This window comes from Fistularia commersonii, chromosome 13 (assembly GCF_037954325.1).
Source record: "Fistularia commersonii isolate RoL2024-O1a breed Wild chromosome 13, RoL_Fcom_v1.0, whole genome shotgun sequence".
NCBI lineage: Eukaryota > Metazoa > Chordata > Actinopteri > Syngnathiformes > Fistulariidae > Fistularia > Fistularia commersonii.
Genome location: NC_141296.1, coordinates 13,035,303 through 13,054,320, shown reverse-complemented (window position 1 = coordinate 13,054,320; position 19,018 = coordinate 13,035,303). Strand labels below are relative to the sequence as shown.

General features: G+C 39.2%; 1 protein-coding gene across 1 annotated transcript in view; it reads left to right on the top strand.

Annotated features, from left to right (window-relative positions):
- The first annotated feature begins 4,708 nt into the window (after positions 1-4,708).
- Positions 4,709-19,018, top strand: part of anxa5a (annexin A5a) — a 32,064-nt gene continuing 17,754 nt past the window's right edge. Inside the window, exons 1-4 of the mRNA XM_086158236.1 lie at positions 4,709-4,842; positions 8,462-8,546; positions 12,053-12,147; positions 16,971-17,084. Coding sequence (XP_086014362.1) covers positions 4,840-4,842; positions 8,462-8,546; positions 12,053-12,147; positions 16,971-17,084 — 297 coding nt within the window. The 5' untranslated portion in view covers positions 4,709-4,839. The remainder of the gene's footprint in view (positions 4,843-8,461; positions 8,547-12,052; positions 12,148-16,970; positions 17,085-19,018) is intronic.

The window sequence follows — 19,018 nt, the reverse complement described above, 5'->3', positions numbered from 1 at the left end:
ATTCAGCATTTTTAGTGGAGGTAGATCATTTGAAAAGTAGCTTACAAGCCGAAAAAGTGTGGGTACCCCCGGCGTACAGGATGATGTGTAGCCATGTGATAGTATATCAAATGCGCAACGCAGACGATCTGCATAAAAGTGTTGCGAGTGGAACAAGTTCTGGAAGTGGTAAAAGGTCCTGTTTCGCAAGGAGATGCTTCAATTGGACGAAGAAATTGCTGCAAGCTTGGCTAAAGTGCGTGCGCTACTGCACCCACTGCACTGCTTCACATCCACGCAAAGGAAAAGGATCCAGTGGCAAAGGGAGAACCAGGTGCTGCAAGGCTGTGCTCTGGTAGCCAGTCGGCTTATTGGCACTACTTTGATTCGCCCGATCCATGCCAGTGGATGAGGGAAATATTCTGTGGCAAAAGGATCTTCAGAAGTGGCCTTACTTGGGAGATGTTCACTTACCTGAGATTGACTCCGAAGTTGAGCCGTTGATCGGAACAAATGCACCAAAGACGATGGATCTTGTGCCATTAAGACTTTCCTTGGTCGGACCGTTGATGGACCACTGGGAGGAGACGGTGGTGATGGAATGGATTTTGTGACTTAACAGAATGTCAGTCCTGAACTTGGAGCTCAGGGAGCAGCAGTTCAGTGAAAGCGACCAGCGTGTAATAGAAAATGCCACACAGAGTGGAAATAAAAGCTTATTTCCAAGGAGAATTAATATTATCATTGTAAGTCAGACTGTGATAGCGCTTTCAGAAACAAAAACTGTCTTCAGGAGAAACTCCAAGGTAAGGCTGGACGGCAGTTCTAGTGTTGCAAACTTTCGGTCAGAAAAACGGCTAAAAATATTGTCACAGGACGAAGACCCGTTGTCTGAGTCTGATTAAGACGTTAAAAATGCTCAAGATGAGAAATTTCTTTAACAGTCTCAGAAAAAAAGGAGAAAAAGAAAAGTAAAAAAACACAGAAAGAGCAGAGCACATTGATGGACTGTAAACAAGGACAATTGTGATAACTCATGTTTCTTTGTTATCATATAATTGTGACAGTGAATTTTTAGGATCTGTGTTATAGAGGCTAAGATATTGATGTTTATGTTTTTGTTGACATCAGCTGTCACACGTGTCATGGCGGGGGGGGGGATGGCGCTCGAGACGCGATGATCGAATGATAGATTTGGCATTTTTTCGCCCGTTCACCACGGCAGCTGCAAGGTGAGGATAATTTTTGTTGACCGTAAATCGAATCGACAACTCTAACCACAAACCAAACGTTTTGTACGCTTTTCCTTGTTTTGCCCGGTTGTTTCCCCCACTTAGTCTCTCAGTTTTAGTTTTTCAGGTGAAAGACCCCCACAAGAATGGAGACAGTGTTGAGACCCCTTGCTTTTTATATTAAGTCGGGGCTGGTGTCATGTGGAAAACATCCCTTGTTATTGTGCATTCAATACTAAGCTTTGCAAATAACACAGGTAAAACCCAGGTTCAAATATTTTTTAGTTTAAGCATGCAAGGTAACAGTGAGTAGGGTGGCCAAGCTACTGCCTTTCATAAACATACCGTATCAACTTACTTTGGTGCACATTCAATATTAACATTTACGTAATTATTTTACACAAATGTGGAAAGGAAAAAGAAGTAATGGCCTATGAGTGCTACTTGCATGCATATGCATGCACGTCAATTTGCATACAATAGTGAGCAATTCTAAAATAATGGACACATTTTTTTTTTTTTTATGGCTGGTTTGGAGCTGCAAGCGAAGCGATGCTCAGCTTGAGAGAGCTCCTGCTCGTGGCTGTATTTCTGCATTTCTGACTGAAAGATAACCTCTACTATCCTGCCTATTTTTCTACATTTATTTAAATCATTGCTATTTATTTTTGTCGCTCTATTTATATTGCTGTTTAGTTCTAGTTATGAATTTTCCCGCACCACTATTCCTTGATGTTGTCATCCCTGATGTTGTTGTTGTCTGCTGTCTATTTATTTACAGAATTTTTTGTTTGTTTGTTTTTTTGTCTTGCGTCCGCCCTTTTATTTCTATTTCTATTTCTATTTTTATTTCTATTTCTATTCATATTTATTTCCTTTTTTTGACATAATTTTCACGCTGCGGTGACAAAGGAATTTTCCCAATGGGGATCAATAAGGTTGATCTTATCTTATCTTATCTTATCTTATCTTATCTTATCTTATCTTATCTTATCTTATCTTATCTTACTACCCCCATTTGTCCATTCATTACAATATATTGGACTCATGTTGATGCGTATTTGAAGACTTTTGAATTTTGGGGGAAAAGTATTGATTTAAAGAAATCAAAATTGCTTAATTTACCAAATTTATGGGTATTTACGTAAAAATTAAATTCTAACATGACTTCTCACTGCCTGTCACACAAGCTCTACTAGCTTGTTGAGAAAAAAAAAATGCTGAGATGTCCCTCTTCATCTTGCCAACATTGTAATTTGGCCAAAATCAAGTTTTTGTTGTCTGTTTCTCAAGAGATTTAGTCTGAGCCCATTTGACAAGATAATATTAAACAATCAAAGCTTAGTTATTTGGGAAGAAAATCTTAATTTAATCTTATAAATGCTCTTAGCTGCATGTTTGGTTGTGATTAATTGGCTTGGGTCCCAGCCAGCCAGCCAGGCTGCAAGATGAAGCAGTGAGCGTCTGTAACTGGATAACATGAGATGGCGTTCGCTCTCTCATCATCTAACAAGTGCTGGCTTTAATTATGGGTTGCGACGAAGCCGACAGCAGCGATGATATTCGAGCCTGCACCTCCGTGGTTTGCTCTGCTGATCCCCTGGCATCGAGCATCTTCCTGTACTTCCTGTTTGTAACACACACTCGTCTGAGATTGACCCGACTGCGACACACGTAGTCTAACATAAGAAACTTTATTGATCGCCAAGGAGGAATTCTTTTGTAACACCAGCATAATACTGATAGTGTCAATAAATATAAATATAAATATAAATATAAATAGAAGGTAGCAGAAAACATCCCCAACAAATAGACAGCAGAGAGAACAACAACGTCAAGGATAAGAATGGACAATAAAACGGATGAATAAATATATAAATATATGAATATAAATATAAGGTCGTGAAATACATCCCCAATAGAAAGACAGCAGACAGGACAACAGCATCAACGATAAGAATGGAAAATAGAATGGATAAATAAATACATATATAAATATAGATATAAACAAAGAGACTATTAGAAGGTAGCAAAAGACATCCCCAATAAATAGACAGCAGAGAGAACAACAAAAACATCAAGGATAAGAATGGACAATAGAATGGATAAATAAATACATAAATAAAATATAAATATATAAATAAATATACATTTAAAAATGTATACATTAAAAAAATAAATGATAGAAAAAGCGATTGACACAGGAGGCTTAATTAAAATGGCTACCAGTTAATCGTTTAGAAATAATTACATAAAAATATTGCCAGCATCCTTCAAACACTGGCTCATCAGGAAAGTGTGATTAAGACAAATGTTCTTCCTCATCTTCAGATGCAATATCAGTGGTTTTAAGTTTTAATGGTTTTTCATATTACAATATGGGAATAGTGCGTACGTATAGATGCTCTTCTGATCAATAGTTAATACCACGACAACTGGGTATTGAGAAAGCTGGCATGATATTTTAACGATCTACCAAACTCAATATATTATATGAACAGAAATATAATATAATATTAACAGAATAACCATAACCATGACAATGTGACTGAAATAATTGCAGTTCTACCCTTTTGAAGCTCAATGTCCACCTTACTGATGTAATTTGCGTCCCTAAGTTCCAATTTAATTTCTTGTGTGTTTTGTTCCAAGACCACATTATGCCGCGGTCTTGACATACATTTTCCAGCACTGAGCTTTTGTTTGGAAATGTTTTTTATTTGGAAACATTACAGCAGCGTATCGGTATAACAGCGGAATAATTATTAATTAAAAGATAAATTATTCAGTCCAACTTTTGCAGTTGCAAGAAAAACGAGAAAAAAAAACACGTAGTGTGTGTGGTATAAACCTTAGTTACACCATCCGACCCTCTCTTAAGTCTTCAAAAACTAAAGTAATTATAGGAGCAGGAAATGATACATACATATTAATCAAAGTAAAGGAATATATAACAATCTCATGAATTAGTTGGAGAATGGATCGTGAGTTTGGCTGCAAACACCGCAAACGTCCACTCATTAAAAAAAGAATAAACACAAGAAATAGAGGAATAACAATGTAATTTTTGAGGCAAGAATAAAATAAGATAGTCTGGGCTAGAAAGAGAAACAAAAGAAGGGTAATGCATTTTAAATGCCCGGTCCCAGAGGAGCGGATCTGCGGTGTGTTTCATCACCTCCTCCATCATCCAGCAATGCTCCCTGTATTGTGACTTCAAATGTCAAACTTCACTCAAATTTAACAGCAATTTGAAGTCATTTTCCTTCATCATAACGTCGGAAAATCCTCATTATGCTTCACGACAAAAGTGCCGAGCTGGAGATGTGGAAACGTTCGCGTCCGTTGTCACTCAAAGAGCCGGCCGAGTGAACGAGGTCACGTATCCTTCTCGGCTGACAGGCAATGAAAGAAAACACCGCCGACCAGGAAACCTCTTGTCGGCTTTGCCGCCCTACAAAACCGCATCCTCCAGAAAACCCTTTCCCAAAGTGCGGGTGTGTTACAGATCCAGATCAACAGCTGGCGAGAACGGACGGCACTGACACAGCAGAGGCCGCAAATAAGGTCCTTCCATTGTCTCACATCATTTATTTCTTCTGTCTTCCAGCTTCCATCAGCCGAGAGAATGGTAAGTTTTCTTTTTTTTTTTCTTTTTTGCGCTATCTATCTATCTATCTATCTATCTATCTATCTATCTATCTATCTATCTATCTATCTATCTATCCATCTATCCATCTATCCATCTATCCATCCTGCGCTGCAACAATAGTCGATGAGATTTGGTTTTCTGTCCCCAGACAAACTTTGTTTGTGTACTGAAGTGTCTCTTCATGTTGTAAAGGTCAGTGGCTTCTTGAGCTGCAGTGATGGTGCCGCGTGATCAGTCGTAAACAATGTGCGCTGACAAAGAGCTTTCCTCGGAGCACCAGATGTGAGCTTTTTTATCCCAAAAATGTCCTCGGGTGATCGCCCAAGCGCGCATGCATGGAATGATTAAGATATGAAACAGATCCTTAAAATGTTTGGCGCCTCGTCGGTGAAAACGCGCATTGATTTTGAATGTCTGAGGCCCCTCGGCGAATGAAGAAAACTCTTTTTTTTTTTTGCCTTTATAATTGCATCGAGCTAAAAACCGCCATATTAGAAAGTTGCTGAAGATGTTCCTTGAAATGAAAAACCCGATAGTTGCAAAAGAACAAGAGGTCACTCGAATAAGCCATTATTAAGAAAAATGTTACGTCGGAGGACGAGCTCATCCATTCTGTGTCTGACAGTTTTTGAGCAAAGACGCATTTTAAAGTTTAAAAAGTCCAACTTCTTTTCGCAGCCAGTGGCACCACGCTGTTTCACCGGCGTCCGATTTGCATTAAACTGCAAATTCCCAAGAATTCAAACGTAATGACGTCCCCGCGTCGCCCGAACATTATGATTTCTACCTGTTAACTCTGTTCCCAGAGGCGCTTTCTGCACGTACAAGAATGCATTAACGCGCCGCACGGATCCGTCAAACTGACTTTTTCGAGGAGATAGGGAGCGGCTTCATTTGAAATCCTTGATTTCATTCAATCCTCTCTGGCTTGATTAAAGACGAAGCTGATGACGATAAGCCGATTTCGGTCGGAGTGCCATCCTCGGGTGTAATTTGTAACATATTGTGTTACGAGCCTCTATCGTACTGCCACTCGGTTTCAGTTTCATATGAAGAGAGCGGGAAGACAATGTTTACTGATGGAATATATACTGCTCAAAAAAATAAAGGGGACACTTGAACAACACAATGTAACTCCAAGTCAATCACACTTGTGTGAAATCATAGTGTCCACTCAGGAAGCAACACAGATTCATTTTGACTTGTTTTAAGGACATTACATCAAAGTTGGATCAGCCTGGAGTTTGTTTTTACACTTTAATTTTGAGTGTGATTCCTAATCCAGACCTCCATGGGTTGATACAATTGATTTCCATTGATCATTTTTGTGTGATTTTGTTGTCAGCACATTCAACTGTGTAAAGAGCAAAGTATTTCATAAGAATATTTCATTCATTTAGATCTAGGATGTGTTTTTTAAGTGTTCCCTTAATTTTTTTGAGCAGTGTATATTTTTTTCCATCACCCATTTCAAGCGCTTTGCACCAAGTAACGACTTCATTTTCTTTTTCCATTCGTCTATCCATCCTCCGCTCCTTATCCTGCACCTAAACATTCATAAACAGCAACAAAAGATACAGATTTTTGTGAAATTGACAGCGATACAAATCGACAAAGATTTGATGGAGGTTATTCCAACATACTTTGTCCCGGAGTGACGACCAACCCTTTCCGAATCCGTTTTGGGGCTGTGACGGCCTCGGGACATTTCTTTATGGTGCTGCAGCCAATAAGTCTTTTCCTTTGATATTCAGGTCCGTTACATTTTTCATATCTGAAAAATGAAATATTTTCATTGCGTCTGATGATGTTTTATTTCCACTAGATTAGAAAAGCACTTAAAACACACCCAGGTGATAATATTTTATAGATATATCTGATTTTATGGTTTTTAATTAAGGATGAATGGGGGACAGCTTTATATAGCATGGAGCCTTGAGGTGGCCCCCGAGAACCCCTATCTTAAATTTTTTTATTTTTAATTTTCTACTTCTAAATAATGTTTTGGAATCAGGGGATATTTTTAGGAATTGCTTGTCCTCCTTATAAGCATAATTCTAGGTAATGTGTTGCTGTTTTTAATCCCATTAATCATATTTCTGAATTCAGCATTTTTTTTTTTTTTTTTTTTTTTAATATTATCATTTTGAGTTTGTTTAAGGAATTGGTAGATTTTTACGGTCATCTTGTGATGACTTCCATGTATTTATTTATTTATTTATTTTTTTTCAATCTTGCTCCGACCTGGATTTTGAATATTGTTCCCTGCTGTGGTTTTTATGCCCAAGGATCTTATTATTTTACATCACTTTCATCCCTGTTGTGCCCTGGACAAGCTGTTGCTCATGTGACTGCACTATTTGTTTTTCCATATCAGATTCTGGGGAAAACAAACATGCTTTATTCTGCACGTGCAGGCGAGGCAAGATAATTCTGGGTCGGAATAAAGCAGGACATATAGGTGAAGGAGGAGACCAGCTTTTTGACTTTTGCATTGTAGTTAAAACTATTGTTCTCATCTTGCAAAATGTTAAACTGTATTTTTGAAGGACTGAAATTAACCATTATATGGCCAAGACTTGCAGTTATTTTTTGGACGGCACAATCTTAAACATGTGGCACACCTCAATGGCGTTCACTAAAGGTGGTCAAACTTAATCCATCAAATGACAAAAGTTGAAGTTGTTACTCCTTTGTGACTGGACTGTCAAAAACCTATCATTCTAAAGAATGGGTGTCAAACTCATTTTGGTCCGGGGGCCACATTTGGCCTAATTTGATGTCAAGGAGCCCGACCAGTAAACTCATTACCTAGAAGTAACACTTGAGTCCAAATTTTTCCTTTGTTTTTGTGCAAAGGAGGTAAACAGGCCAAATATAAAAATCTTTATCTTTAATGACCTGTTTCTCTTAAAAAAATACACAGCGAATTAATATTAAAAATGAATATTAAAAAAGAATTGATGAAATTACACCCTTAAAATATGGCTGAGCTAAAAGAGAAAATCTTGTAAGAGTGGGAAAATTTAGCACTAGAATTTATTAGAAAATTGAGTTGGTAGCATAAGAGGAGGTATCGTGTTTGCAAGGCTAATGGTGGCTATTCTGGTTATTAAATGAATCTTTTTAATTTTGCCTGTTTTTTTTTTTTTTGCTATCGTTTTTGTGTTTTTTATGGATATAAGACAGGAAGATCGTTTTAACAATGTCACTAGATATTTCTTCATCGGAAAATGATTTTGTTTTCAAATTTTGAAGCAAAAAATTCATTGCAGAGCTACTTTTTCATTTTTTCCTGGCCTGTTTTTTTAAACCCACTGTATAAAACCCCAAGATGCATAAGAGAAAAAAAACTAACTAACTCAAAGATTTGATTTTAGGCGGGGGGCCACAAAATATTGTTCTGAGGGCCACAATTGGCCCGCGGGACGCGAGTCTGGGACCCCTGTTCTAAAGCGTATTTATGAACTGCTCTCTAACCTGTTCAATAAAAACTTTCTTATTCACATTTTCCCCCCAACTTAGATCAATGTACTCTAAAAATGTAAGACACTTTTCAGTTTATTGCTCATTTATTTATGTTGTTGTCTTCCTTTAGGCGCACCGAGGCAGCGTTAGACCCTTTGTTGGCTTCAACGTCAAACAAGACGCCGAGCTCCTCCACAAGGCAATGAAAGGAATAGGTCAGTGTGCCCAGAATGGTTGTCTGAATTTTTATCCTATTTTGGCTTTGCACAGTTTTTTTGCAGTTGTTTTTTTGTTTGCAAAGATGAAAAAAACATCCCGGGACGAAGTAAACAACGGAAGGCCTTTTTTGGAAATTCAAGGCAGAGACAGAAGCGAGGTACAGGTTTTCAGATGCCCATCAATAGTCAGGAGTTTTTTTTTTCCCTTAATAAAGAACATTTAAATAGGTAATAAAACATATCACTTAGTGTGATAAATATATTTCATACTAGATTTGTCATTGTTTCTTTATTTTCTAGTTGCTTTTTGTGTTAGGTAATACCAAACCATGGGTTTGCACCTTATTAAATATTAATCAACATTTAATCATTGTCTTTTACACACTTTTTTTTTTTTTTCACATGTCATCATTTGTTAGGATATAATTTCTGCACATCGACGCTGTTCGAGGCAGTAAAGACAAATATCGCCATTAATCATGCTTTACCTGATTTATTTATGGGACAAAAATGTTGAACATTTTGTACATTTGGTCAAGTAAGAAGAAGGGGTGAAGAAGTTCTGGGTGATTTGTTTTAATTCAAGATTTGTTTTTTAAATCATTTTCCAAATTCTAGCCACATTTATTGGTTTAAGTTTATGAATGTCTCTATGAAGTCAAAGGAAAAAAAAGAATTAGAATTGGCTTTGCAGCAGACTCTGTGACGTGACACTTTTAATGTAGTCTTTATCAAATTTGACAGATTCTGAGAATAAAAGGTTCGCAACAAATAGCTAATTTGTATTCTAATTTCCTTGTTGTTGTTTTCATGTTACAAATTTATGTCGGCGTTCTTCCTCATTATTTAATCGAAATATAATCCCCTGCTCTTCCCCGTGTTTTGTGTCTCAACAACAATATTTAAACAATATTTTGCAGTATAGTTGAAGTTGTCAGGGAAACTTTTTAAATATGTTTTTCCACTGTTTTTCCACTGCGGCTGCAATAATTAAACGTGGGTTTGGGTGTCGGTTTGAAGTGACGATTCCGCAAACAGCCCACATTTCACTTCCACATATAGTGTGCAGAAACACTCCGCTAATGAGCACTTTGGTGAAGGAAAAGTGATATGACATTTCCTGTTTTTTTTTTTTTTCCTTAATTCTGTGAGATACTTATTTATGAAGGAAAAACTCAATTGTGGGCTCTGGTACATTCACCAAATTCTGACAGCTATAATATATAATAAAGTTAATTAAATTTGGGCTTTTCAAATATTGTCCGTAATGCTTTTGAGTTGAAGTTGTTCCTTTTAAGGACAACAAAATTCCGCGGCTAAATTGGTTACAATTAAAGTTGCATGGTGTAAAATATGGTTAATGTTCAAGTCAGTTGCCCAAGTTGTGCTTAAACAAGTTAAAAGTTTGAACTTTAATGACGGAGTGCTTTGAAACTGACAGTTCTGTACCGGACGGCCGAAAATCATCAGCTGTCAACTTCCACCTTGAAAAATCTTGAAACGACTGGTTTGTGACAAGACGTCTGATTAGATAATTCATTTTTTTTATGTTTGTTTTGCCAAGTGAACTCTCCAGCTTTTCTTCTTGGATTTATTCATTATAAATAATGCAATTTCACACCATTCCCACCGTTCAACTTCCTCCGCTGAATGATTTCTCCTAAATAAGGATGCAAACCCTGTGCAGAGAAAACGATCTGCAGACATGGTTTTAGAGCACGGATGTTGGACTTGTGGCCCTTGGAACAATATTTTTTGGCCCCCTGCCTGAAATCAAATCTTTGCGTTAGTTTGTTTTTTCTGTCATGCATCTGGGGGTTTTATACAGTGAGTTTAAAAACAAAAAACGGGCAAGGAAAAAATGAAAAAGTAACTCTGCAATGTATTTTTTTGCATCAAAATTGGAAAACAATATGATTTTTTGATGAAAAAATTTCTAGTGACATTGTTAAAAAGATCTTTTCTTTTCTTTTTTTCTATTTAAACCACAAAAACAATAGCCAAAAACAAACAAACAAAAAAAAATGTCAAAATTAAAAGTTTGTATTAATAACCAGAATAGGCACCATTAGCCTTGTAAACATGATACCTCTTATACATGCTACCAATCCTTTTTCTAATGAATTCTAGTGGCAAATTTTCCCACAGTAATAAGATTTTCTCTTTTAACTCAATGATATTTTTAGGGTGTCATTTCTTTTTTTGATATTAATTTGTCACGTATTTTTCAGAGGAACAGTTCATCACATATAAAGATTTTTATACTTTACCTGTTTACTTCCTTTACACAGAAAAAAAGGAAAAATTGGGATTTAGTGTTACTTCTAGGTAGTGATTTTACCGGTCCGGCCCCATTGACATTAAATTATGCCGTATGTGGCCTTTGGACCAAAATGAGGTTGACACCCCTGTTTTCATTTCACATATCGTGCATTTGTCCGGCAGTTCTTGTGTTTTCCAACGCATGCATGGTTCACCTCGCTGTATTTTTTTATGCTTTGACCTCTGACCTTCTCTGCCCCGCCAGCGGATCTGTACTCAATTGCTCTGATATGAAATGGAAGCCCTCAATAAGAACGCCTGCGTTCATTAATAAAAATCTGTGGAGTCGATCACAAGCGGCGAACTACCCGCACGGACGAATGCACGCCGTGCTTTCGTGCTGTTTTTCATTGACATGTAATGCGAAGCGTTCCGGCGTTAAGTCACCGATTAACGATGATACCAAATTTTCAGACCATTTAATTTTTGTCATTAATTAATTCGAACGTTTCAACTCAGACATTAGTATGTACTTCTTTTTTTTTTACCATCCCTTTACTGTTTTTCAAGTAATTTTGGTTAAAACCAGATTTTGTAGTCTCTCACTTTCAACCTGTTAGGACCCACGTCCTCATTATGAGACTCATTTTTGATGTCACATCACCTTCAATTTCAATCTGTGTTTAATAACTCCTTGACAAACTGAAAAGGCTCCAGGTTTCTCCTCTGGTCTCATCAAAACGTGGACTTTCTCATCGTTTGACACCACGAAGGAGAGACTGATTTTGGCCAACTCGGTTCTTGGATGTAAAAATGAGACGTGCCTTTTTTTACCTGCCTGCCTACCTTACCTCGAACTATTTTTAAAAAAACAGGTCAACAGGCCTTTGTGTTATAATTACCCAGCCGTTTTGATCCCTCAGAGGAGAAAATTCATGTCGCTCTGTAACTTGTTTACCGTCCCGGCCCGAATCCCTCTGCGGAGCCGCTGTTGATTATCAGATCCGCAGCTTGACTGATCCCTCTGGATCCCTAAACTCCGATTCGAAGAGCTCAACCCTTCATTTGGAAAGCCGACATTTATTCTCAATGGGCCAAATCAGCGCACTTTGCGCTCTATAAGAGATTAAAATGATTTGCAAAGACAATTTGATTTAAAGTCTCAGAAGAATACTTGCTGCAGTGAGGTTTTTCATGTTTTTTTTAACATTTGTTTTGGTATCGTCGTCTCCCCGATCCAGGCACGGATGAAGACGCGATCGTCATGCTACTGGCGGCGCGCAGCAATGATCAACGCCAGCAAATTAAAGCGGCTTACAAAAAGGCCTATGGGAAGGTAAGGTGAGCTGGTGGCGAAGGAGCAGGGGGCCGACGTTACATTAATGGATGGCTGCGGGTCTTTTCACTCGCCGACATTACCTTCATCAATCTCAATCCGGCTTTGAGATGAACATTTAGGAGCATAGATTATTACTCGCACCTTCAATAATTCTGCGTGTATAAAATGTGGGTTTGTCAGAACTTTCTTTCACAAAATGCACCGCTTGTGCCGAATATTTTTCAACGAAAGTATTTATCCTTAATAATATAAGGCGTGTTACCAGACGCCAGTCGATCGCGGGGCGACATTTCGAGAGAAACGACCGTTTATTCTCTCGTGGCCGATTTTCCACTGTTTCCAATTAACCTTGTGCATGTTTTTGCATAAGAGAACTCAGAGAAAACCCACAACAATGGTCCTTCTCGCTCACCACTGTGCCACCGTGCCGCTTAAAGATGTTACAACGTGTGAAAAATTCAGTGATAATAGATGTACATCTTCGCTGTCGAAACAGCAACAGTGACGTTTTTCGCTGTTGTCGGATGTTTTTAGCTACACGCCGCCCTGAAAACAAGTTGTTAAACCCAAATTCCGTGCCGTTAAGAATTGAATACGGCGCTATATGTGGCACCGACGGTCGTAGTGAGGAAAAAACCTCATTGTTATAATGGAAAAACGAGAAAGAACCGCTCGCCGCCTCCACGGAGGAGATGCTGCGCCGTTAGTTACTCGGAATCGTGGCATTTTATGCTCTTCTGTGCGCCACGTTCCGCCATAACGTCAAGGTGTTTTATGGAGACCCGTGAACAGAAAACAGCGAGTCAATTTATTTTCTACGGATGCTATTTAAAAGCGGTCTTGCTATCTGAGATGTAACGGGCGAAGCGGTTCCGAAAGTGAAGAGAAAAAAACAAATACATTGGAAAAATCACAAAGTACCTCCTATTGCAAGGTCTAAACATTGGTGCTTAATCAAAATGAGGCACTGAATGAGCCCATTTATTTTTAACCGCATCACCATGGGACGATTTCGATGGGTAAATTGTGGCATCGGAAATAACTATTAAGCCTCTCATTTGCAATAATAACTGACAAAAAGACTGCAGACTGGTTAGGACAAATCGAATAGTGTAAGTGTTATTTGTCTTTAAGATTGTTCCCATTTGTATGTTCAGAATTTCATTTATTTTTGAAATGCTGATTCTTTTTTGGACGGGGTTTAACTTTATATTGTATATTTTGCCAAACTCTTCCAATCTCAAATCCTTAAACAGAACTTTAGTTTTTTTGTTTTTTTTTCTGGGCTTTACAGAAACAAAAGATAACATCCATGCAGAGAATGTGCCAATAAAAGGCCTGGGAAAAAAAAAATCAACTATTAATCTATTTATCTGACCATCAGTGTGTCATATTCTGATTTTGTTGCGTTTCAAACAAGACATTTAGAAACAGACATCTTTTAAAAAACACTGAAATGAACTTTCAGTCTATATCAATTTTGCAACCACAATGGCCAAAATAGGCAACTTTGAATCAGGTTAAATTCTATTTGATTTCTTAGAATCTTCTTGTGCCCCGCTCCACATTTATGTTGAAAATTGAAATTAGTCTGTAATGAAGGCAATTTTCCAAGTTAGTTTTTGAAGGCAATATTACACAACAAATCTGTCCCCTCGGCCGTTCCTCTAATGATCAGCCTGCATTTTTTGAAATGGCAAGATAGCAGTGAATTGCTAATAATTTCTCCGCTTTTCAACATAAGAGCAAAACAAATTACGTCTCGTTGCACTTCTTCGGGATGACTGACTATTACAGCTTCTGGGTGTCCGCATCTCATCCGACCTGACCTGGGCTACTAACACCTCACGGACGCTCACAGACTTTTACAAGATAACAACAGAAAGCAGCGCTACAGTTTGGGCTCTATATATGCAACCGTCCCAAGTTTTCCCCACACAACTCCCCTTCTTATGTCCCTTGTTGAGCCGCATTTTGTAATAAAAGTGCATTTTGTAATAAACGTCCAAAATGTAATAACTTTTTCATTTCATTTTGTAATAAAGCCGCATTTTGTAATAAAGGCGCAATTTGTTACAAACTGCCCCAACGCATTTTGTAATAAATTTTGCCGCATTATGTAATAAGTTATTACATATTGAGAAGATTATCACAAAATGCACTTGCAACTTTTTTATTTTCTAGGAAATGTAATAACATGGTGCATTATGTAATAACAATTCTAAAGCATAAGTTTGTTAATTGTATTTTATTTTACTTAAAAGTATTTGTAAAAGCTAGGCCTATTATTAGTATCACTGTATTAGCCTAGTAGCAGTACTTAGCAAATACTATCAGTACACTATTCAAAGGTTGCATTAACAGAGAATATTCTATGTATCCATGTTATTACATTTCCTAGAGAATAAAAAAGTTGCAAGTGCATATTATAATAATCTTCTCAAAATGTAATAACTTATTACATAATGCGGCAAAATTTATTACAAAATGCGTTGGGGCAGTTTATTACAAAATGCGGCAGTTTATTACAAAATGTGGCCTTATTACAAAATGAAATGAAAAAGTTATTACATTTTGGACGTTTATTACAAAATGCACCGTTATTACAAAAAACGGCTCAACACCGTTCACCGGCACCCGGTCAAGTCCCTGGTGCTCGCCTATCGGGCGGTGAACGGGACGGACCCGTCTTATCTCCAGGTTGTGGTCAAGCTACATGTCCCTACCCGTCCCCTCCGATCTGCCACCTCTGGGCGACCGTCCACCCCGTCTCTCGGAGCTGCCGATCGAACCGGTCTCGGCTTTTCTCGGTCTCGGCTCCTCAACGGTGGAACCGCTCCTGAAAATAGTCAGGACAGCGGGGTCGCTGCCCATCTTTGGCCGTGAGTTGAAAACATACCTCTTCACCAAGCACTACCCTTCTAATCGCACTTTGCCCCCAACCCCCCACAAAAAAGGGGATGAAATGAATGTATGTACAGGTACGTATATGGTTTTGAGATGGATGTTTGGTTGAGTGGCCCCTTCTGACTCCAGACTACTGGTACTTCGGATCTTCGGTGACTGAATTGCACTTTTTGTAAGTCACTTTGGATAAAAGCATCTGCCAAATGACTGTAATAAGAATAAGAATAAAAATTAGAATGAGAATAAGAGAAAGAGTAAGAGTAAAAGTAAGAGTAAGAATAAGAATAAGAATAAGAATAAGAATAAGACTAAGACTAAGAACAACTTTATTTATCCCGAAGAAAATCGTTGTGCCAGAGTTTCAAGTAAAACATAACAATGATAAATAATAGTAGGAAATTGTATAAACAGTATACAAAAGGGGGGAGAATAAGAAATACAGATAAAACTATAAAGTGTCTAAGTAACAAGTCAAGGCTATAAAGTGAAAAATAAGGAGTGCACAAGAGTATGAAAGTATAGCACATGCAGCTGTTATGAAATGAAATATTGCACAGTTATGAATATATATACAGATAAATTATTACGATTTACAGTAAGTGGGTAAGATGTAATGTAATGCAAAAGAAGACCAGGAACATGGCAACACATCCCCCCCCGGACGGCACAACAGTCTGTTTGTGTCGCTCCCAGCGGGAAAACGGTACAATCAAAACCCACACGTTGCAGCTGAAAACCAGCTTTTATCCAAGATCTCTCTCCCAAACCGTCTCCCCATTGCGAGAGACCTCCTTGCACTAAAATGCACTTTTTTCATACATATCACCCTTCATGCCATCCTGCTGCTATATGTATAAATCATATTCACTGGTGTAAACCGTTCATCCACGCGGGGTCAGTCACAACATGAATGACCAAATATTATTGTTGAATTCTTCCTGTCGTGGCAGCTGGACTTGAATCTCTTTACTTGAAGAAGGGCTTCTTTAGTTCTAATGAAATGCGGCGAGTTTCCGAATAAAACCGCCAGGGTTTTTGATGGGTCTAGGTTATGGGGCAGAAACCGGGTCTGAGGGAGTTGTTATGTCTATGGGAGTTGTTCGTCGGGGACAAAGGGGCGACCTTTTCGACAAGATTTTCGTCACGAATTCACCTTCACCTGGATGACCGAGAACCACCACAGACGATGACAAAACATGTATTCTGTTCATGTTATACAAGCGTGTTGCTTTTCTGTTATCATCGGTTCGGCCCTCCAATGGCGTTCGGGTTTCTTAAACGGCCTTGTAATAATTAATTTCCCACCCCTGCTCTACATTATTGTCAGGGTCTCACACCTGGGATTAATTCGCAATCGGCGCCAGCCGCAGCAGCTGCCGCTAATCAAGAGCCCTATAAAGGGCAGCGGCACGCTCTGCCTGGTGCTGGGGGATTGTGGAGGTCCCAGACCACTGCGGAGCCCTGCCATGACCCTACCCCTACTGGAGCCATGCCCAACAAACCCTGTTACAACCGGACCCAGCTGGCCGGTGTAACATTGGACCTTGACGCTGTCCTGGTGAGACCCAGCCCTGTGCAACCCTGTCTCGGGGCCAGGGGCTTACCAGCGACACCCTACCTGCCGTTCAACCCAAATAAAGCGCTTTCAACCCAGATTCCTGCTCCGAGGTGTGGTTCCCTGCCCGAGTCCGCCCCCGTGACAATTATGTATATAACTTGTCTATTTATAATCTTGTACATACTCCGCTCTCACTACAAAATGTCATCATGCCTGCAATCTTGAATCTACAAGGACCATGGAAATGTAATTTCTCCCAGGCTTGTGTTGATCCTCCTTTTGGATTTTTTTTTTTTTGCTGATAGAATAACGCATATTCAATTATTTTTGGCTCTCGTCCTTTATCTCCTCACAGGACCTGGTGAGTGCGCTGAAGTCGGAGTTGGGTGGCCTGCTGGAGAGTCTGATAGTCGCCTTGATGACGCCACCCGCCTTATATGACGCTTCCCGACTCCACAAGGCCATCAAGGTACCTTGCGTGAAACTATTCTATTTCATGAAATGCATTCCTGTCATTATTGATTATATTGGTAAAACCTGATGAGACTCTATCCCAGTAGGAGGAGCCTGTTACTGTTGGGTTTGTGATGTCCAATATGGCTGCAATCAGTTTGGGTGTGAACCAAATGTGCCTCAACTGTTAAGGTTGAGAGGCACAAAATAAATCAAATAAACCAAATAAGTCCATTTACCAGATCGAGGTCCATTTAAAGCACGGGGTTCTATCATCCTGGGATTTTGGGCCTCCCTGAAAAGGTTTGCAATTAGCCAGCTGCCAAATTCACCTCATTTCAATTTTAAAATGAAAACAGTTAAAGTTGCCCTTGCCAAGTAGAATTCTTTTTTTTGATGGTTTTATTGCTCTTTTGTAGTTTCACCAATATCTTTGGCTGTCAAACCAAACAAGGATGATGCATATTTTTCACAATTAAATGTAATTTATGGCAAAGAACTTGAATCGATGTGGAAACCATTATCTTACGCCGCTTATTTTCCCTGCTTGGTTAAGTCAGGGGGCTTTGGGGGTTTACAGGTTAGAGAACTGAACTTGTTGGAAGCCCTTTTTTTAAATAAGGTAAAACCTCCCAGGTACCTTTGGGACCACAGTAATGTTATTTGGCTGCAGAGGCACTCACCAATTGAGTAGTAGTAGCCTTATATTGCTTTTTCCTGAAACTGTCAGGCTATATATAAACACATAAAAAGCCTCTCTAAAGGCTTTACCTTATTATTCATTTTGGAAAAACCAACAGTAAAAGTCTCCAAAACCTCCTTCCTCTCATGTTTCCCCAACCGGGGGGAGATTTGACGCTCACTTCGGCTACAGCAAAAATCACCCGAAGGCTCAAAAGTCTTGACAAATTTCCAGTTTGATGACACGTTCATAAAGAGGGGCTTCATTCTCTGATATTCCGACCACGTTCTCAAAAGGTGTGTTTAAAAATGGAAAGCACAGCAGGGCTTTTTGAAACACCTCAAATTCACAACTTTTGGCCTCCTAGCTTTGCAGTATATAGCCTTTTAACTCACCAGCAAGCTAATACATGGGAGTTATTACACTGGATTGTACTGGGATAGAACAAAAACAGGCAAAAAAAAAAGAAAAATAAGGAATTTACAAGCAATATGGCACTCTTGAAGGACCTTTCAGCCAAATAGTCTTTTTCCCCAAAGCTCCAACTACCAGGTGCGCCCCTGGAAGGATTGCTTCGGAAGCGCTGATTTTTTTTTTTTTTTTTTTTTTTTTCCCAGCTCAGAGGGTTTGGTTGCTATGAAACAGAAAATTTGTGCAGAAAAAAATGTGATTGAGCTCCTTATCTACATAAAATAATAGTTGGACCTGCTGCTCCGGGTTCATCTCCCAGCATTGTTTTTGTATTGTCTGCCCCCGGAGGGAAGAACTCATTTTGCGGTATTTGTCAGAGTGATGAGCGCAGCATCCACCAAAAGACCCTTTTCAACACTTGGACAAAAAGTCTGCCGACTGTCAAGGAGTCGCCGCTGCGCTGGGGTTTGTGCCGCAGCATGAAACGCGCCGCTCCCATTGCAGACAATTAAAAAAAAACCTCAGCTCTCGAAATAAATGCTGCGGCCCCTTTTGCTTTAGTCAAAAGGGCAAGTGGGAGCCGGATAGAGCGAGACGGCTCGGCTGTGCGGAGCTGGGTTTGCGCTTTGGGGGGAACATAGGCTACCTTTTAATCAGAACGGCAGGGAAACGGAGGCGGGAGTTCGGACCGATCCGGACCGAGGGAAACCGGAATTCATCAAGAAATGACTGACGACGCAGCGTAGAACGCTGGAACGTGAGCGACGGACTTGCATCGACGTGGAAACGAAGTCGTGATCTGACGCTTGCGCACACGATTATATGACTTTAGTAAAACACACTCACGCAGATGCCCA